Consider the following 20,732-nt stretch of genomic DNA (forward strand, 5'->3'; position numbering starts at 1 on the left):
GGAAAAACTTCCAAGTGGACCACCCCTGTCCCTGTTGCCCAGGTAGATCCTGTGTCACCTCTGATGAAGAGGACAGTTTGAATTATTTGTTAAAACATCATTGTTTTTGGCCAGGCAGGATGGTGCACGCCTTTAATCCCAGTGCTTGGGAGGCAGAGGCAGGCGGATCTCTGAGTTCAAGGCCAGCCTGGTCTACATAGCAAGTTCCAGGACAGCCAGGGCTACACAGAGAAACCCTGTCTCAGGGGGAAAAAAATTATTGCTCATACAATTTGTCAGTCACTTTAGATGAAGAGTTATTAACATTTTAATTTCCCTTAATGGCTATCAGTATTTTACTGGATTTCCACCATGGTTAAAACTAGTATATGTAGAAAAACATATTCTAATTGAAGTTAGAAGTATTTCATTAATTTTGGAGAAAGTACTCCTTTTTAGGTACATATTATCATATCCTCTAAACCCTGTGTAGCCATTGAGCACCCATTTTTTTTTTCATGAAATGGTTTTTCTTTCATTTCTAGATTGATCTTGCACACACGTTTACCACTTGTGTCCCGCTGAGCCATCTCAGCGAGATTCCGCAGGCACCCACACCCAGGAGGCACACACAGTTTCTGTCTTGGGAGCGAGCGCTGTCCCCATGCTTTTGTGCTGTTGTGTCCCTTACGTCCTGGCCCTGCTGTGTTCTTCCACCCTCGTCGGTGTCGTTCATCACGTGCTGTGGAGTCCAGACTGCCCTGCAGGAGTGTCCCTGGGCGGAAGGAACTCTGTGCTCTGTGGTTGAGGCCGGCCTGCCTGCCCTCCAGCCATGCTTTTCTTCCCGAAGGCCCAGCCGATCCTCTTTCTGTGAAACCTTATTTAATCTTAGGGGTTTCCCCAGTTCAGTACAATCTCAGCATTTGTGAATTTTTTTCCCTAATGCCAATAATTATGAAAAGGGGTAAAACTAACAACAGGAAAAGTACTCAGTTTTAAGATATTGCAAAGATTTCTCTGTAAGTGTTCATATGTTCCAATGGACTAGAGACTAGGACTGACACATTAATTATCTGAATTTCAGAATAAAACTTAGACTCAGTGTTTGTTCCTCTTCTTCTTCAGGTAGGAAGGCTCCCCGGGGCATTTCATCACAGGAGCTAGGTCAGGGGCTTTCAGGTGAGGAGCAGGATGGGGCCTCTGGGTGTGACTGTGGGGACGTAGCCACAGGGGTCACCTTCCTCTCACTCCTGCCTTCAGTTTCCACTGGGACAGAAGGAGAGTAAGGTTTGTGAGTCACAGGAGAGTGTGCGAGCACAGGGATCCGGCAGGGAAGAGTAAGGAAGGTGTCAGTCCCTGTTAGAGGAGGAGAGTTCTTAAACCCAGTCAGCGAGCCCTGGCGCCTGTCTGTCAGGGCTGGTCAGTACCAGACGTTCAGATTGTGCTATCATGACAGATAGTGTTAGTTCCCAAGCCTGTCCCAGAAAGTGTGCTAGACCCTGGAGTTGTCAAATGATTAAGACATTCCCTGGTTTCCAGTAAAACATAATTTATTTACATTAATATTTCACAACATTTCTAGATCATAACAGTCAGCAGAAGCTCTTGCCAGGCCAGATAGATTTTCCAGTCTTGTAGCACACAGACCCCAGAGTAGGACCCTAGGAATCCCATTTAATAAACAGTCTATGTGATGCTTATGATTGTGAAACTGGAATATCAGTCTACAAAATATTGATGTGGACCCCTAATACTCATTTTAGAATAGGGCAGCCCCTGCTAATGATGGCTAGCTAAGCCATATGATTAAAAACAAAAAACAAAAAAAAACCTATACTTTTAAAAATTAAATATCTTAGTTTTAGTTTAAGAGTCTAAAGTATGGGTTCTGTTTAATATCATTTGAAGCAACTGAATCTTCCTTGTCTGTAAGGTAATGAAACATCATATCAATAATAAGCCCATCTAGACCACTATTTCCTAACAGATACCAAAGATACAGGAGGATAGACTCACCTTCGCATTGAAACATACTCATTTTTCATAGGGCAATCCACTTTTTTATTCTGCCAGCTGTGAATTTGCATCATATTTCAGTGAATCCTTTTATAGTCTTAACTATGAATTATATAGTCTTTGCCTCAGAATTCACTGAACTTTTTTCTTTTTACTTGCCTAAAATTATTAAGGGATCTCTTTTATCTAATATTCCAAGTTTTACTAGTTTTTTCATCAGCATATCTTGCTTTAATCTTTATTTAAAATCAAATCCTAAAATTGGTATATTTGGATACAAGAGTTCTCTGACAATTGAATGCCTTCTTAGCACTTTCTTTAGACCATTTTAACTTTCTTAGGAAGTAATCTAGATACTACACTAGGCAAGATTTTATGCAAAACCAGAGCAGTGTGTTTTACCTTGATAGTGAGACCTGCTTCACAGCTCTCCACATCTGGAGCATCTCATCAGTGTCAGTGTCCGGGCCACAATCTTCAGGTCTTCAGTGAACTCCCTAGTCAGTGCCTTGCACCAAAGCATCGGTTATGTTCCTGGCTCCTTCTCCTTTACTCTGGCTGTACTTCTCCTTACAAAATACTGACGTTCATTGAAGCTAGGCCTTAAGCTCCCGATCTCTGTCCCTCTGCTGTATCGTCTATTCCTAGGGCTCCTTAATACTTACTGTATTAATCACTGTTCAGCCAGTGTTTTTCTGATTCACATTTCAATCTAACTTTTCCCTCCTAAGTTTTATGTGTGCTAGGCAAACTACCACCAAACCCTTCATGTGTTTTCATTCTACTTATCTGTCATCTTCCTTTTTTATATAGTATTCTAGACACTTCTAACTGAACTCTCACAAATGGAATTTGTCACCTCCACCCCCAAATCTGTCTGTCCCAAGGTTCCTTTTGGCATTCTAATAACCCAGTTGCTCAAATCAAAATCTTAGGAAAATCATCCATGACTGCATTGGCATCTCCTACATTTAATACCTAGCACTTTAATCCTGTTTCTTGAGTATATCTCAAGTCAGTCATGGTGGCACATACCTGGAATCCTAGTGCTTGGGAGGCAGATGGGGTTGATCTCTATGAGTTCAAGACCGGTCTGGTCTACATAGGGAGTTCCAAGTCTGTCGGGGATGCATAGTGAGACCGTCTCAAAAACAACAACGTGTGTGTGTGTGTGTGTGTGTGTGTGTGTGTGTGTGTGTGTCCGTGTGTGTCCGTGTGTGTGTGTGTGTGTCCGTACGTACGAGTGAACATATAATTGCTGTTTCTCATTGTGACATAGGACACCATTGTCTCTCTGGTTCTACGTACTTTGTAGTACTTCCAGTCCTCAGCCATTCTTCACACTGCACTCATCATACTCTACTTACAGTGTGCCTCTAATTATACTCCTTTTCCTAACGTCCTTATCTGCTCATTTTTGTAGGTTCAGTTGGTGGCCCCTCCTTGTTGGGCCCTTACACATACTGTTTTCCTGCCCAGAGGACTTCTTTGTCTTCCTTGCCCTTACTTTGTTAGATACTCAGTCATCCATTAAGTTTCACCTTAAACTTGGTGACTGTACTTACTCATAATTGCAAATAGATGAAGGAAAATCTTCATAAATATGGTTTGGATTTTCTCTATACAAATTAATTTGCTTGCCAGTGTTCAGAGAATTGCCTGTCATCTCTTCTTGTCATAAAGGCCTGCATGAATCCTCTGTACTCTAGATACAGTTCTGAGCTCAGTGTAGAACTCAGTGTCCTAAGTTTGCAAATTCTCCTGCTGATCTTCGTGTTCTTCATAAAATGTTAGTGCCCTGGGCTTTCAGGCTTGCACCCTGCTGAGACTTACAAGCACATTTTTTTAAATGCTTGAGCAACCTCTCTAACAAAACAACATCCCAAGTCCCGTGGTGATTGATGTTGATGATGAGTGACCCTCTAACCGTTCGTGTGCATTTTTATCTTTCTTTTATCCTCATCCTCACCATTTGCTTCACTTTGTTTTACAGCCCCTTCCTTTATTGTCTTTCCTTTTCCTTCCCTTATATTTTCTCCCTCCCTCCCTCCCTTCCTTCCTTCCTTCCTTCCTTCCTTCCTTCCTTCCTTCCTTCCTTCCTTCCTAGTGTTGACCACTGTGAGCATTGTCAAGCACACCTGCTAGTTAAGTATTAGAAGAAAAACACTGAAGCCTGGGATGGTTAATATGTTGTAGTATCAAAGGGAATTAAGAGTAATTTTTTTAAAAGAAACTTTGTAGTTGGTTGAATAGACCATTCTTTTCATGAAGTAAGTCTTGCTTCAAGCACAGTTTCATTTAAAAGTTTCATTATCCCTAAGGATACTTACTTGACACATTAAAAAAGTTTTAGGCCACAGTATCTGACAATGGGAAGTAGTTTTAAAGCCCCTATAATAGCAGTAAGTTAATTTTTCTGTTTAGGTTTAGGAAGACCAGTGTTAACAAAATAGCTTTTACTGTTGGCAAGTCACAGTGTGTGTCAGTGAACAGAAAATGATGTATTTCATTCAGGAAAGCTAGAGGCTGGCGGGTGGAGACACTGGCAGAGAGTGTAATCATTGTCAGCTGTACTTTCTATGACACAAAAACTGTTTACAACAGTTCTGTGGCTTTTAATTCTAGAAGCCAATTTAAATCATGTATTTTCATTCTTTGAGATTTTTCCCTGGTTTTTAAGTTCCAGTTTATCTGATTCTAGATGATTATATTTTTCCTTTTACCCTTGTTAACTTAGGGGGACTGCAGGCCATTGCAGAATTATTACAGGTGGACTGTGAGATGTATGGGCTCACTAATGACCACTACAGTATTACTTTGAGACGGTATGCGGGGATGGCTCTGACAAACTTGACCTTTGGAGATGTTGCCAACAAGGTATGTCTTTTATAAGATTTACTTCTTAAGGTAGCTCAGTTAGGAGTTAATTTATTTTCATAAAAACAACTTTTCGAACTAAGGAAACAAAGAATTACTTCTGATTTTTTTGGTGTCTCCCACCCCACCCCAGTTGAACAATGACTAATAAAAAAAGAGCACCGTTTCCCCACTGCGTATCCCTACTTAGTGGGTTGTCTCTTGCCTAAACAAAGCAAATGTGCACCTGAAGAGGGCACTACACTCACTACAGACAGCTGTGCACCTGAAGAGGACACTATACTCACTACAGACAGCTGTGCACCTGAAGAGGACACTATACTCACTACAGACAGCTGTGCACCTGAAGAGGGCACTATACTCACTACAGACAGCTGTGCACCTGAAGAGGACACTACACTCACTACAGACAGCTGTGCACCTGAAGAGGACACTACACTCACTACAGACAGCTGTGCACCTGAAGACACTACACTCACTACAGACAGCTGTGCACCTGAAGAGGGCACTACACTCACTACAGACAGCTGTGCACCTGAAGAGGGCACTACACTCACTACAGACAGCTGTGCACCTGAAGAGGACACTACACTCACTACAGACAGCTGTGCACCTGAAGAGGGCACTACACTCACTACAGACAGCTGTGCACCTGAAGAGGGCACTACACTCACTACAGACAGCTGTGCACCTGAAGAGAACACTATACTCACTACAGACAGCTGTGCACCTGAAGAGGGCACTACACTCACTACAGACAGCTGTGCACCTGAAGAGGGCACTACACTCACTACAGACAGCTGTGCACCTGAAGAGGGCACTACACTCACTACAGACAGCTGCACCAACAGCACTGGTCCTCAGCCTGGGGATGTGGCAGAAGTGGCAGTTCATTCACCCAGAAAGTGCAGATCGCCGGCACTATAGAAAATAACAACTAACAAAACCCTGTCCCAGGCGTGAGAGTAAAGTGCTGTGACAAACAGTTCACATACTGAGTCCATCAGACAGCACCAGGCTCTGTTCTTTGCTTACCGTTCTCAGGATTTTGTTGGGGTTTTCCAGTGAGGTAGAGGAAGTAGACAACAGAAACGGGAGACGTCTGTCTTTCATTTAGGTAATCTTGTTCTGGGTCTCATACAGGTAAAATAACATTTATGATTGAAGTAAAAAGCCCAGGTTTGAAATTCAGTAGCTAGAAAGCAGCCATTTCAGGCTGGCTGGCTGATGTCCCTGCTCCACGTGTCCCGTTACAGGCTACGCTGTGTTCGATGAAAGGCTGCATGAGAGCACTCGTGGCCCAGTTAAAGTCGGAAAGTGAAGACTTACAGCAGGTACTGCTTAGAATTGCTAATGTTTTTCCTGCATAGTAACGGGCTAATGTGCTGGGTGATATTAAGCTTTGGCTCAGTATTCAGTAGTTTATGTTAAAGTATGGTTCCATTAACACTAAAGGAAAGGAAAGTAATTATATTGAAATAATTTCTTTTGGCACCCTAGTAACATGTATGAAAAATTTACTATAGGCATAAAATTCCTATTTTTCTTATTATAATCAATCATTTATTGTACAAATCAGGGAGTTTCACCTGCGACCTTTCAATACATACAAATACCATACTTTGATCATGTAGCTGGAACATTCCTAATCCAGAATCTGAAACTATGCTGCTGGGGAAAATCTGTGTTCTGAAACTGTTCTATGCACTAAGTTATTAAAATGCTGTAAAAAGTTACCGTTGGGTTATACGTGTAAGATTCATACATGTGGAACATAATGTCATTCCCAGGGAATCTCACACATATACAGATATTCAAAAAGCCAGTTTTAAAATCAAAACACTTCGATGCCAAGCATTTAGATAAGATGTATTTAAATTGTATTAGATACCAACTCTTACCTCTAGCATTAGAAACAAAAAGGTCACTAGTATGAATCATTTTATATGCAAATTATTCTAAACTTGATTATTTGCAGGTTATTGCAAGTGTTTTGAGGAATTTGTCTTGGCGAGCAGACGTAAATAGCAAAAAGACATTGCGAGAAGTTGGAAGTGTGAAAGCATTGATGGAATGTGCTTTGGAAGTTAAAAAGGTAACGTTTATAATGTCCAGTACTGTAATAGGCAATCCACCTGCCTCTGCCTCCCTAGTGCTGGAATTAAAGGTGTGCACCACCCAAGAGACCCTGTCTAAAGCAAGGTGGGAGACAAGAACCAGCACCAGAGGCTGGCTGTCCTCCGTGACTGGCACGTGGTGGCACGCACACACCTATACTCACACAACTCTCACAAACACCTGCATACTCATCGTACACATGGACACAGAGCCATGTTTATGTGTACATAGGTTCTGTATAAAGATACCTTTGAAACTGCTAAATAGGTGACCAGGACTGATTCTTCAGGAAAGATATGAATAGCCACAAAATGCTGAAAAGGATACAGGATATCATTTGTTACTAAAACTACAGTGAGATGTTATAATACATACCATACTGACTTAAAGATAAAAAATAAACCACACATCAAGGTTGTTGACCAGCTGGAGGCATTCCGTACTGTTGTTGGGAATGTGAAATTGTGTAAGACTTAGGAAAACATTTGGATGGGATTAAACATTTAATTAGGTTAAACATACACCTTCCAAACTACCCAGGCATTCCATTCTTAAGCATTTACTCATGGGAACAAAAACTAATGTTCTCACAGAGATTTAAACATGGATGTTCTTCATAATTTTGTAATGGCCAAAAGTCAGAAGTGACTGTAATGACTGTCATTGGGTAAACGGTTAGCAAGCCCTGAAGTGAAGCATAATGAAATTCTTCACAGCTATTAAAAGAATGAACTGGTTAAACAAAGTATTACATTCCTGTAGCCCCAGCCTATCCAGCAGGGTATGGTGGGAGGATTAGTCAAGCCTAGGAGTTCAAGACCATCCCAGGAAACATAGTAGAGTTTAAAAATAGCTTTAAAAATGAGAAATGGTATTGTGCGTGTTTGTGTCTGTCATGTGTGTTTATGTCTGTGTGTGTGTGTTCATGAGTGCATGTGCAGACTATAGGATGTCTTCCTCAATCCCCTTCACCTGGTTTTTTGTTTGTTTCTTTTCAAGACTAGGTCTCATGTAGCACAGGCTGGAACTCACCTTGCAGCCAAGGATGACCTAGAACTTGGGACCCTCATGCCTCCACCTCCCAAGTGCTAGGATTACAGGCATGTGCCCCACCCCTTGTTTTACATGGTCCCAGGATCAAACCCAGGGTTTTGTGCATGCTAAGCAGGCACTCTTATCTGCTGAGCCATATCTGTAGCCCTCCACCTTATTTTTTATATGTGTGTCTGTGTATCACATGCGTGCCTGGTGCCCTCAGAGCCCAGAAAGAGGGTGTTGGGTCCTCTGGAAGAGCAGCCAGTGCTCTTAACTGCTGAGCCCTCTCTCCAGCCCGTTTCTGGTAAAGTCCTCTCAGTGAACCTGGAGCTTGTCTATTCAGCTAGACTGGCTAGACATCTTCCTGTCTTCACCTTCCCAGGACACACTGCCACAGCCAGCTTTACGGGGGTTTTGGGAGAATCAAACTCAGGCACTCAGGGTTGTGTGGCAGGCATGTTACCAGATGAACCATCTCCCAGCCCAAAGCAAATTATTGAAAAATAACAAGATTATTTTAAAAAGACTTCTCCAATTAACTTTGTTTTTGTTTGTGTGCATGCATGCATGTGTGTGCTTTTGTGCATGCCTATGTGGACACATGTGGAGGTCAGAGAATCTCAAGAGTTGATGCTCTCTTCCCACTGTGGGCTCCAGGAGTTGACCTCAGGTCATCAGGCTTATGTGAACTGTCCTGCCAGCCCACCGGTTACCATTTGAGTGGCTCGACAGTCATCTGCAGCCTGTGTGGTTTCTTTTGTTCCCAGAGTTCTCTTTAGCTTGTACTTACTGAAACTCGGACAGCAGCACCAGATAGAAGCCCGCAGAGGGAGAGCGCTAGCTAACCCTTGGCCTCTTGAGGAGGAGGCTCGTGTCAGAAGCAAGGCAGTAGCTGTCCAGGGCCTGGGGTGGAATGAAAAGAGAGGTTGAGAGGCATCTGAAGGAACCTTGGGAGATGCTAAGGTTTGTTACTTGATTGGAGTCTGTATTTACGTCAAAGTGCCGCACACTCTGCTCTTTACTTAGAGCTGTTGTTCCTTTCCCTGCTGTCTTCGTCTCTAGACCTTTCTTATGTTCCAGCTGTCCACAAAAACCCACATACTTTAAAAATAAAAAATTCCCTATGGCTTGTAATTACTGGAGTATTTCTTGTCCTATAACAGCCAAAGTCCTGAGTGGGTCACAGCGTCAGTCCCTCCAATTTACTCCTGAAACCTTTTCCTTTGTCTCAACATCGACTTCGGTTCATCCAGTTAGGTTTTCTCCCCTTCCCCATCAGTCACTGTTCCGAAGTCCCTTTCCTTATTTCTACCCTCTGATCATTTCTTCTCCTTCTCAAGCCCTTCTCTGCGTCGGCTCTCATCCCGTCCCGTGTCTCCGTCCCATGTCTGCTGCACCCATGGCAGTCCGCCCCGCTCCACCTGGAATCATCCTGCCTCCCGGCATATCTGCTGGAGAGCTTGTTTGACGCAGACCGGTGGCCCGTGGCGGCCTGTGGCCCGTGGCCTGTGGCGGCCCGTGGCGGCCCGTGGCCTGTGGCAGCCCGTGGCCTGTGGTCGCGGGAGCGTCTGTGTTCTTGTGCCTTTGTCTTCCGCAGTTGCAGTTTTGCTCACTCGAAGTTTCTGACACTTTTCCTGTTGATCATCCTTCCTTTACTTTTACTTTCACACTGTGACTAGAACTGGACTCAGGACCTCCTCACTGGTGTGTGCGTGGGTGCGTTGGGGTTTTGTCGTTGTCCTTTTGTTTGTTCTTGTTGTTTTGATTCTGGGTCTCATTAGAGAGGCTGGCTTTGATTTTATACCGATCCCTGTCTTAGCCTCCCAAGTGCTGGGATTCGCAGGCATCAGCCACCACCCCTAGCTAATGAGTTCCCTGAAACTGGCCGTTTAGGTAAGGCTCCGTATGTCTGCACAAGACACAGGGTCCAGACTCCAAGTAAAGTAATTAAGACCCTGTTGGGAAGTGAACTTTTGTTTCCAGTGTTTCCTCCCTACACCGTCTGCCTTATCTGCCTACAGTGTTGTCCCTTTGTGTGGGATTTATATGAAATTCGGGCTGCACTAGCCTTCTTTTTAGAGTACTGTATCGCATCTGTATTGTCGGGAGTGTTTCTTGCTGTGATAGGAACAAATACATTTCCAGTGAAGATTCCTTGATGGTATCACAGAAAGAAACACACGTTTTGAGTGTGACAAATTATGACCGGATATCATTAATGGTGTACCAGAGTGTTTCTGTGGCATTTCTAATTTTTTTTTTATATTAGGGGACTTGTGCCTTTTCATAGTTACATTGTTTCCTTAGGAATTTTAAGAATTTGTACATCTTCTAGTACTTTTCAGAAGTTACATTTTTTTAATCAACAGCACATGAATACATTTGTTTTTAATTATGTAACCTGCTCTGCAGTGTGTTGCCATTTAGTACTTAAATATCCTTCTATATCCTCGTGTAGTATATGAAGGTGTTTTAATTGAGTTTCTGTTATCCTGACAATATTATCTTATGATAGTGAATATCAAGTCTACTTTATACTCTGGTTCATTAAAGATATATGTCTAACATCTAAACACTTAGAATGAAGGTCATTAGTTTAATGCTGTGTTGTATAGGAACAGCATTGACCTAAATTTTATTTGACATTGCATGAAAGTGTAACTGAAAAATTCCTGATTTCCTGGTGAGGGATGTGCAGAAGGGAGACAAAAAGAAAAAAAGAGTCTAACTAAATGATACATCCTCTGTTCATCATTAATAGGAATCGACCCTGAAAAGTGTCTTGAGTGCCTTATGGAACCTGTCCGCTCACTGCACCGAGAATAAAGCTGACATCTGTGCTGTGGACGGAGCACTTGCATTTTTGGTTGGCACGCTCACTTACCGAAGCCAGACAAATACTTTAGCCATTATCGAAAGTGGAGGTGGAATATTACGAAATGTGTCCAGCTTGATAGCTACAAATGAAGACCACAGGTACATAACAAGTTTTATATTCCTTTTAAATGGATTGTTATTACTATCACTATTATTATTATTTCTTTAGAAAGACCTGATTGTAAAATGTTTTCTGTCATTATGAAAGCTTTAAGCAAAATGTCCTTATTGCAGTGCAGTTACAACTCCTAGTATAACTCGTTTGCATGGTTTTGCTAGTAAAGTCTGAAGTATCTCAATAGAAACCCTCAAATAAATCATAAGTGGTAGTTAGGCTGTACCTCTCATCTGTAGAAAAAACGAATAAAAGTCAAAATACTTTTAATTTTCCCTACCTATTTAAATTACATAAAGGAATATAAAATTAATTTTTAAGCAAAGAAAAAACTCCTGAGTATGACCTAGGAAGCATAAAGGCTCAGCATTCATTTTTCTAATGACACTGAGGTGTCTTGACCCCAGTCACTAGATTACTTAATCATCAGCTGTTTATCCAGTCTACTGAACTGTGAGGCTTCAGAAGTCAGAGCAGGACACGTGTTGTTCTCCTGTAAATGGTGCATTTTCATAGTGCATATCAATTTTGACTGGAAGTTTCACGTCACTTTGTGCTGTGCAGAGAACACCAGTTCAGTTCAGTTAAGTCCTCAGTTGATGCTGAACTAAGGAATAGCCACCATGGCTCTTTGCTTTTTTTTTCCATTCATTTTTTTTTTTTTTTTTTTTTTTTAGTATATATTATTGTACAAAACATTGGGTTTTGTATTGTGATCATATTTACTTTCTCTTGTCTCCTTCTTTCTTCCACTGGAGAAGATAGTATTGATGCTTATTGTATACCCTGGACAAAGAATTTTAAAGTCCACTAAAGTAGAACATCCTATCACTAGATGTTAGTTTTCCTTATATTTAAAAGGCTATAGGTCTCTCCAAGACCCAGAGTTTATTATGTTGACTGTTAGCCTTTTACATACTTCATGTTATTTTTTAAATAATGAGTATATACAGTCTGCCAAAGGGCACTTGCCGAGGACATGGCGCTATCACAGAGTCAGAGACTCCTTGCTGGGCTAGAAGCATAGCGTGCTCCCTGACTACAGAAAGATCTGTCAATCACTTGTCTTCTGCTTCCAAGATATCTCAGTATTCAACATGGTTGCCTATATTAAATTGCCACAGTCCCTGTTTAAGATTTCATTATGTGTTTGTAGGTTTTAAGTTAGAGAACTATTACTGTGTGAATGGAGAAAATGTATCTGTTCAAAAACGATTCTTTTTTCTTCTAGTGGATCAGAATAGGACACAGAATAAATGAAACCTAACACTCACTTTTACTCCTTTTGGGCTGACAGATGGATACCTTGAACCAGTAAACATTAAGTGAACCCAGAGAACAAAAGGAGAGGTGACATGGAGTTCACCAGATAGTTGATGCACTCATGTCGTGCCTACTGTATTTAGTCATCATCTTTGTGTGCAAGCCTGTTTGCTGTCCCTTATTGGTTGTCACTAATCACATTTCCCTTCGTCCTGTGTTCTCATATTTTAATTCAGGCAAATCCTAAGAGAGAACAATTGCCTGCAGACTTTACTGCAGCACTTGAAATCTCACAGCTTGACAATAGTCAGTAATGCGTGTGGAACTCTGTGGAATCTCTCAGCAAGAAACCCTAAAGACCAGGAGGCTTTGTGGGACATGGGGGCAGTGAGCATGCTCAAGAACCTCATTCATTCAAAGCACAAAATGATCGCCATGGGAAGTGCTGCAGCTCTAAGGAACCTCATGGCAAACAGGCCTGCAAAGTACAAGGACGCCAATATCATGTCTCCTGGTTCAAGTCTGCCATCTCTTCATGTCAGGAAACAAAAGGCCCTGGAAGCAGAGTTAGATGCTCAGCATTTATCAGAAACCTTTGACAACATTGACAATTTAAGTCCCAAGGCATCTCATCGTAATAAGCAGAGACACAAGCCAAATCTTTATGGTGACTATGTTTTTGACACCAGTCGACATGATGAGAATAGGTCAGATGGTTTTAATACTGGAAACATGACTGTTCTTTCACCATATTTAAACACTACAGTATTGCCCAGCTCTTCGTCATCCAGGGGAAGTTTAGACAGTTCTCGTTCTGAAAAAGACAGAAGTTTAGAGAGAGATCGAGGTATTGGCCTCAGCACTTACCATTCAGCAACAGAAAATCCAGGAACCTCTTCCAAACGAGGCTTGCAGATCTCTGGCAGTGCAGCCCAGATCGCCAAAGTTATGGAAGAAGTGTCAGCCATTCATGCCTCCCAGGAAGACCGAAGCCCAGCTTCTGCCACTGAGTTCCACTGTGTGACGGAGGAGAGGAATGCATCGCGAAGAAGCTCTGCCCCCCATACCCATCCAAACACATACAACTTTCCAAAATCGGAAAATTCTAATAGGACATGTTCCATGCCTTATGCCAAAGTGGAGTATAAGAGATCTTCCAATGACAGTTTAAATAGTGTCAACAGTAGCGATGGGTATGGTAAGAGAGGTCAGATGAAACCCTCGGTCGAATCCTACTCTGAAGATGACGAAAGCAAGTTTTGCAGTTATGGTCAGTATCCAGCTGACCTAGCCCATAAAATACATAGTGCAAATCATATGGATGATAATGATGGAGAACTGGATACACCAATAAATTACAGTCTGAAATACTCGGATGAGCAGTTGAACTCTGGAAGGCAGAGTCCCTCACAGAATGAAAGATGGGCAAGACCGAAGCATGTAATAGAAGATGAAATAAAGCAAAATGAGCAAAGACAGTCAAGGAGCCAGAACGCCAGTTATCCTGTCTACTCCGAGAACGCTGACGACAAACACCTCAAGTTCCAGCCACATTTTGGACAACAGGAGTGTGTTTCCCCGTACAGGTCTAGGGGAACCAGTGGTTCAGAAACCAGTCGCATGGGTTCTAGTCATGCAGTCAATCAGAATGTAAGCCAGCCTTTGTGTCAGGAAGACGACTATGAAGATGACAAGCCCACGAACTACAGCGAGCGTTATTCTGAGGAAGAGCAACACGAAGAAGAGGAGGAGAGGCCGACGGACTATAGTATAAAATACAACGAAGAAAAGCACCATGTGGACCAGCCTATTGACTACAGCTTAAAATATGCCACCGACATTTCTTCCTCACAGAAGCCATCGTTTCCATTCTCAAAGAACTCATCAGCACAAAGCACTAAAACCGAACATCTCTCTCCAAGCAGCGAGAATACATCCACACCTTCATCTAACGCCAAAAGGCAGAATCAGCTGCATCCAAGTTCAGCACAAAGAAATGGTCAGACTCAGAAAGGGGCCACTTGCAAAGCCCCCTCCATCAACCAAGAAACAATACAGACTTACTGTGTCGAAGACACCCCCATATGTTTCTCCAGGTGCAGTTCGTTATCGTCTCTGTCATCGGCTGAAGATGAAATCGGATGTGATCAGACACCACAGGAGGCAGATTCTGCTAACACCCTGCAGATAGCAGAGATCAAAGAGAATGACGGAACTCGGGGATCCACTGAAGATCCTGCAAGTGAAGTTCCAGCTGTGTCTCAGAATGCTAGAACGAAGCCCAGCAGACTCCAGGCTTCTGGCTTACCTTCAGAATCAACCAGACATAAGGCTGTTGAATTTTCTTCAGGGGCCAAGTCTCCCTCCAAAAGTGGTGCTCAGACACCCAAAAGTCCCCCAGAACACTATGTCCAGGAGACGCCACTGGTGTTCAGCAGATGTACTTCCGTCAGCTCCCTTGACAGTTTCGAGAGTCGTTCCATCGCTAGCTCCGTTCAGAGTGAGCCATGCAGTGGAATGGTGAGTGGCATCATAAGCCCCAGTGACCTTCCCGATAGCCCTGGGCAGACCATGCCACCAAGTAGAAGCAAAACCCCTCCGCCTCCTCCACAGACAGTCCAGACCAAGAGAGAGGCACCAAAAACGAAGGTCCCCGCTGCTGAGAAGAGAGAGAGCGGCCCTAAGCAGACTGCTGTCAACACTGCGGTCCAGAGGGTCCAGGTCCTTCCAGACGCCGATACTCTACTGCACTTTGCCACAGAAAGTACTCCAGACGGCTTTTCTTGTTCATCTAGCCTGAGCGCTCTGAGCCTCGATGAACCATTTATACAGAAAGATGTGGAGTTCAGAAGAATGCCTCCAGTCCAGGAGAATGACAACGGGAACGAGACCGACCCGGAGCAGCCTGAGGACTCAAATGAAAACCAGGACAAAGAGGTAGAAAAGCCTGATTCTGAAAAAGACTTATTAGATGATTCAGATGACGATGATATCGAAATATTAGAAGAATGTATTATTTCAGCCATGCCAACCAAGTCATCACGCAAAGCCAAAAAGCTAGCCCAGACTGCTTCAAAATTACCTCCACCTGTGGCAAGGAAACCAAGTCAGTTGCCTGTGTACAAACTTCTGCCATCACAGAACAGGCTGCAGGCACAAAAGCATGTTAGCTTTACACCAGGAGATGATGTGCCCCGCGTGTACTGTGTAGAAGGGACACCTATAAACTTTTCCACAGCGACATCTCTAAGTGACCTGACCATAGAATCCCCTCCAAATGAGTTGGCTGCTGGAGACGGGGTTAGAGCAGGTCCACAGTCAGGTGAATTTGAAAAGCGAGATACCATTCCTACAGAGGGCAGAAGTACAGACGAAGCCCAGAGGGGGAAAAGCTCATCTGTAGTTACACCAGACCTGGACGACGGCAAAGCGGAGGAGGGGGATATTCTTGCAGAATGCATCAACTCTGCTATGCCCAAGGGGAAAAGCCACAAGCCTTTCCGAGTGAAGAAGATAATGGACCAGGTCCAACAAGCATCAGTGACATCATCTGGAACTAACAAAAATCAAGTAGACACTAAGAAAAAGAAGCCTACTTCACCAGTAAAACCCATGCCACAAAATACTGAATACAGAACACGTGTGAGGAAGAATACAGACTCAAAAGGTAACGTAAATGTTGAAGAAACTTTCTCAGACAACAAAGACTCAAAGAAACAGAACTTGAAAAACAACCCCAAGGACTTCAATGATCAGGTACCAAACAATGACGACCGAGTCCGAGGAAGCTTTCCCTTCGACTCACCACATCACTACACTCCTATTGAAGGAACTCCGTACTGCTTCTCACGGAATGACTCTTTGAGTTCTCTAGATTTTGATGACGACGATGTGGACCTTTCCCGGGAAAAGGCCGAGTTAAGAAAGGGGAAAGAAAGTAAGGATTCCGAAGCCAAAGCTACCTGCCACACAGAACCAACCTCAAGTCAGCAGTCAGCTGGTAAGTCACAGGCTAGTGCAAAACATCCAATAAATCGGGGACAGTCTAAACCAATGCTTCAGAAACAACCCACCTTCCCCCAGTCCTCCAAAGACTTGCCAGACAGGGGGGCAGCCACAGATGAGAAACTGCAGAGTTTTGCTATTGAAAATACTCCAGTTTGCTTTTCTCGAAATTCCTCTCTGAGTTCCCTCAGTGACATCGACCAAGAAAACAACAATAACAAAGAAAATGAACCAATTAAAGAAGCTGAACCTACTAATGCACCAGGAGAACCGAGTAAGCCTCAGGCATCTGGGTATGCGCCCAAGTCTTTTCATGTTGAAGACACCCCTGTCTGCTTCTCAAGAAACAGCTCTCTCAGTTCTCTCAGCATTGACTCGGAAGATGACCTGTTGCAGGAGTGTATAAGTTCTGCAATGCCAAAAAAGAGAAGGCCCTCAAGACTCAAGGGTGAGAGTGAAAAGCACAGTCCCAGAAACATGGGTGGCATTCTAGCTGAAGATCTGTCCCTTGACTTGAAAGATAGCCAGAGGCCAGATTCGGAACATGGTTTATCTCCTGATTCAGAAAACTTTGACTGGAAAGCCATTCAAGAAGGTGCAAACTCCATAGTAAGTAGTCTGCACCAGGCTGCTGCTGCTGCTGCATGTTTATCTAGACAGGCTTCATCTGATTCAGATTCCATTCTGTCACTGAAGTCAGGCATTTCCCTGGGGTCACCTTTTCATCTTACACCTGATCAAGAGGAAAAGCCCTTCACAAGTAATAAAGGCCCAAGAATTCTCAAACCTGGGGAGAAGAGCACATTAGAAGCAAAAAAGATAGAATCTGAAAATAAAGGAATCAAAGGTGGGAAGAAGGTCTATAAAAGTTTGATTACTGGAAAGATTCGATCTAATTCAGAAATTTCCAGCCAAATGAAACAGCCCCTCCAGGCAAACATGCCTTCAATCTCGAGGGGCAGGACCATGATTCACATCCCAGGGGTTCGGAATAGCTCCTCCAGTACAAGTCCTGTTTCTAAAAAAGGCCCACCCCTCAAGACTCCAGCCTCCAAAAGCCCCAGTGAGGCCCCAGCAGCCTCCACTTCCCCCAGAGGAAACAAGCCATCGGTGAAATCAGAGCTGAGCCCTATTACCAGGCAAACTTCCCAAATCAGTGTGTCAAACAAGGGACCTTCGAGATCAGGGTCTAGAGACTCCACCCCCTCAAGACCTGCACAGCAGCCGTTAAGTAGGCCAATGCAGTCCCCAGGGCGAAACTCCATCTCCCCTGGTAGAAATGGAATAAGCCCTCCTAACAAACTGTCTCAGCTGCCCAGAACATCATCCCCGAGCACTGCTTCAACTAAGTCCTCGGGTTCTGGGAAAATGCCCTATACATCCCCAGGCAGGCAGATGAGCCAACAAAACCTTACCAAACAAACAGGCTTATCCAAGAATGCCAGTAGCATCCCAAGAAGCGAGTCCGCGTCTAAAGGACTGAATCAGATGAGTAACGGCAATGGAGCTAATAAAAAGGTAGAACTTTCCAGAATGTCTTCAACTAAGTCAAGTGGAAGTGAATCAGATAGATCAGAAAGGCCTGCATTAGTACGCCAGTCTACTTTCATCAAAGAAGCCCCAAGCCCGACCCTCCGGAGGAAACTGGAGGAATCGGCCTCATTTGAATCCCTCTCTCCGTCTTCTAGACCCGATTCTCCCACCAGGTCCCAGGCTCCAACCCCGGTCTTAAGTCCTTCTCTTCCTGACATGTCTCTGTCCACACATCCATCTGTTCAGGCCGGGGGATGGCGGAAGCTCCCACCCAATCTCAGCCCCACCATCGAGTATAACGACGGGAGGACAGCCAAGCGGCACGACATCGCCCGCTCCCACTCGGAGAGCCCTTCCCGACTGCCCATCAACCGCGCGGGGACCTGGAAGCGGGAGCACAGCAAGCACTCCTCCTCCCTTCCCCGCGTGAGCACCTGGAGAAGGACCGGAAGCTCCTCCTCCATTCTCTCCGCCTCCTCCGAGTCCAGTGAAAAAGCCAAAAGCGAGGATGAGAAGCACGTGAGCGCCGTGCCAGGACCCAGACAGGTGAAAGAAACCCAGGTGCCCGCCAAGGGGACGTGGAGGAAAATAAAAGAGAGTGAAATTTCCCCCACCAACATGGTTTCTCAGACCGCTTCCTCAGGTGCTGCCAATGGTGCTGAATCGAAGACTCTGATTTATCAGATGGCACCTGCTGTTTCTAAAACAGAGGATGTTTGGGTGAGGATTGAGGACTGCCCCATTAACAACCCTAGATCTGGAAGATCTCCCACAGGGAACACTCCCCCAGTGATTGACGGTCTTTCAGAAAAGGGAAATCCAAGCATTAAAGAGTCAAAAGATGCCCAGGGAAAACAGAGTGTGGGCGGTGGCAGTCCTGTGCACGCGGCGGGTCTGGAGAACCGCCTCAACTCCTTTATTCAGGTGGACGCCCCAGAACAGAGAGGGGCGGAGACGAAGCCGGGACCCAGTAACCCTGCCCCTGCCGCGGAGACGGGGGCTGAGACCTGTGTAGTGGAGCGCGGCACCCCCTTCAGTTCCAGCAGCTCCAGCAAACACAGCTCCCCCAGCGGGACTGTCGCTGCCCGAGTGACGCCTTTCAATTACAACCCGAGCCCGAGGAAGAGCAGTGCGGACAGCACCTCGGCCCGGCCGTCTCAGATCCCAACCCCGGTGAGCAGCAGCACCAAGAAGCGAGACTCCAAGACCGACAGCTCCGAACCCAGTGGGGCCCAGAGTCCGAAGCGCCATTCTGGGTCTTACCTCGTGACGTCTGTCTAACACGCAGGAAAAGCCGGCCTTCATCACAACTGCTGTATAGAGACTATTTCAAAGAAGACTTGAAAGGTGGAAAAGTTGTGTAAATAGCTTTGCTTCTCGTTAGAGGGGTTTTGTTCTGGAAATCATATTTGATAGTCCACTTTGTCCTCCCTGGTCATTTTGGAAGGCACTCTTGTTAGGTAGGAAGAAGAAAACAAAAACGGTAAGCAAGTATATTTGTACAGTACGTTTTCCATGTATTTAAGAAGCATCCATTCCATGTCCTTTAATCATCGCTTGTCTTAACACTACAGATAGAAACTATATGATATATTGCTGTTATCAATCATTTCTAGATTATAAAATAAACTTACATCAGGGAGAAATTGGTATTTATGCAAAAAATAGCCCTTGTGAATCCATCTAATGTCATGATTAATCATGTGGCTGTGAAATTCACAGTAATATGGTTCCCGGTGAATTGTTTCCCCAGCCTGCTTTGCTTTAGTGCATGGATGAAACTGGTGGTTGAATTTCAGAAGTAATGATTAATGAGTCTGTGATCACATGGTGTGCATAGGATAGTACAGTGTAACGATTCACACTATTTTGTGCTCAGATCTGTGTAACTGTAAAACATGAATGGAACTATTTTAACTGAACTAGATTTTATCGAAAGTAGGTAGAATTTTTGCTATGCTGTAACTGTTGTATATTCTGGTATTTGAGGTGAGATGGCTGCTCTTTTATTAATGAGACATGAATTGTGTCTCAAACTAAATGAACATTTCAGAATAAATTATTGCTGTATGTAAACTATTACTGAAATTGGTATTTGTTTGGAGGGTCTTATTTCACATTTGTATTAATAATTGTCAAAAGGGCCTCTTTTAAAAGCTAAATGTAAATTTTTTTCTTCAGATTCTATGCATTAAGAGTAAAATTTCCTCTTACTGTAATAAAGACAATTGAAGAAGATTGTTGGCACTTCACCATTCCTAGAATTTATTTTTATGTAATTAGCACCTCTCAATGTTTGGTATTTCTCCACTTTTTTTTAATCCTTTGGAGTTTGATTAAAACAAATGCCTATAATAGCACAAGACTAGGCACTGGACACATAGGCCCACATAGAATATCTCCTTTTCCTTGATAAGATTCATACTTGAAACATTGACCTTTGACAGGTACCAGTCGTGTCTTTCAGCTTCACAGTGCAACCGTCTGACCCTGTCATCTCCTCCACGTTGACACTGGGTCTGAAATCAATGCCTATTACCACCCTGTATGTTAAAGCAGATTTTTGGCAGCCAGGTATAATCAGTATTTTCTCATACTCAAAAAAGTCAACGAAATGTCAAAAAGAAAAACGTAATACTGTTAGGATAATTTTTGAAGAAAGATATTCAAAAGGGCCAGTGAGATGGCTCAGTGGCTAAGGGTGATTGCCACCAAGCCTGAAGACCCAGTTCAGTTCACGGGACCCACCCACAAGGTCAAAGAAAAGAACCAACTCTCTGAAGTTATCCTGACTGCCACACCCCTGCCATGCCACATGTGCGTGCGTGTACGTGTGTGTGTGCACACAATTTCATAAGCTCTTCAAAAGGGTATCTAGGGGTAACAAGATGGCGCAGCAGGTGAAGCCTGGTGA

General features: G+C 43.8%; 1 protein-coding gene across 5 annotated transcripts in view; it reads left to right on the top strand.

The window, feature by feature from the left end:
- The window catches only part of Apc (APC regulator of WNT signaling pathway), a 58,777-nt gene extending 38,719 nt beyond the window's left edge, over nucleotides 1-20,058 (top strand). For 3 of the 5 annotated variants that reach the window (XM_037197050.1, XM_037197049.1, XM_037197047.1), the window contains 6 exons: nucleotides 1,105-1,158; nucleotides 4,733-4,872; nucleotides 6,129-6,206; nucleotides 6,851-6,967; nucleotides 10,787-11,001; nucleotides 12,517-20,058. In XM_037197050.1, the coding sequence (XP_037052945.1) occupies nucleotides 1,105-1,158; nucleotides 4,733-4,872; nucleotides 6,129-6,206; nucleotides 6,851-6,967; nucleotides 10,787-11,001; nucleotides 12,517-19,099 (7,187 nt within the window). In that variant the 3' untranslated portion in view covers nucleotides 19,100-20,058. The remainder of the gene's footprint in view (nucleotides 1-1,104; nucleotides 1,159-4,732; nucleotides 4,873-6,128; nucleotides 6,207-6,850; nucleotides 6,968-10,786; nucleotides 11,002-12,516) is intronic. The other 2 variants (XM_037197048.1, XM_037197051.1) reach the window with 2 other exon arrangements.
- Nucleotides 20,059-20,732: the final 674 nt, after the last annotated feature.

Source organism: Peromyscus leucopus, chromosome 19, assembly GCF_004664715.2.
Source record: "Peromyscus leucopus breed LL Stock chromosome 19, UCI_PerLeu_2.1, whole genome shotgun sequence".
Classification (NCBI taxonomy): Eukaryota; Metazoa; Chordata; class Mammalia; order Rodentia; family Cricetidae; genus Peromyscus; species Peromyscus leucopus.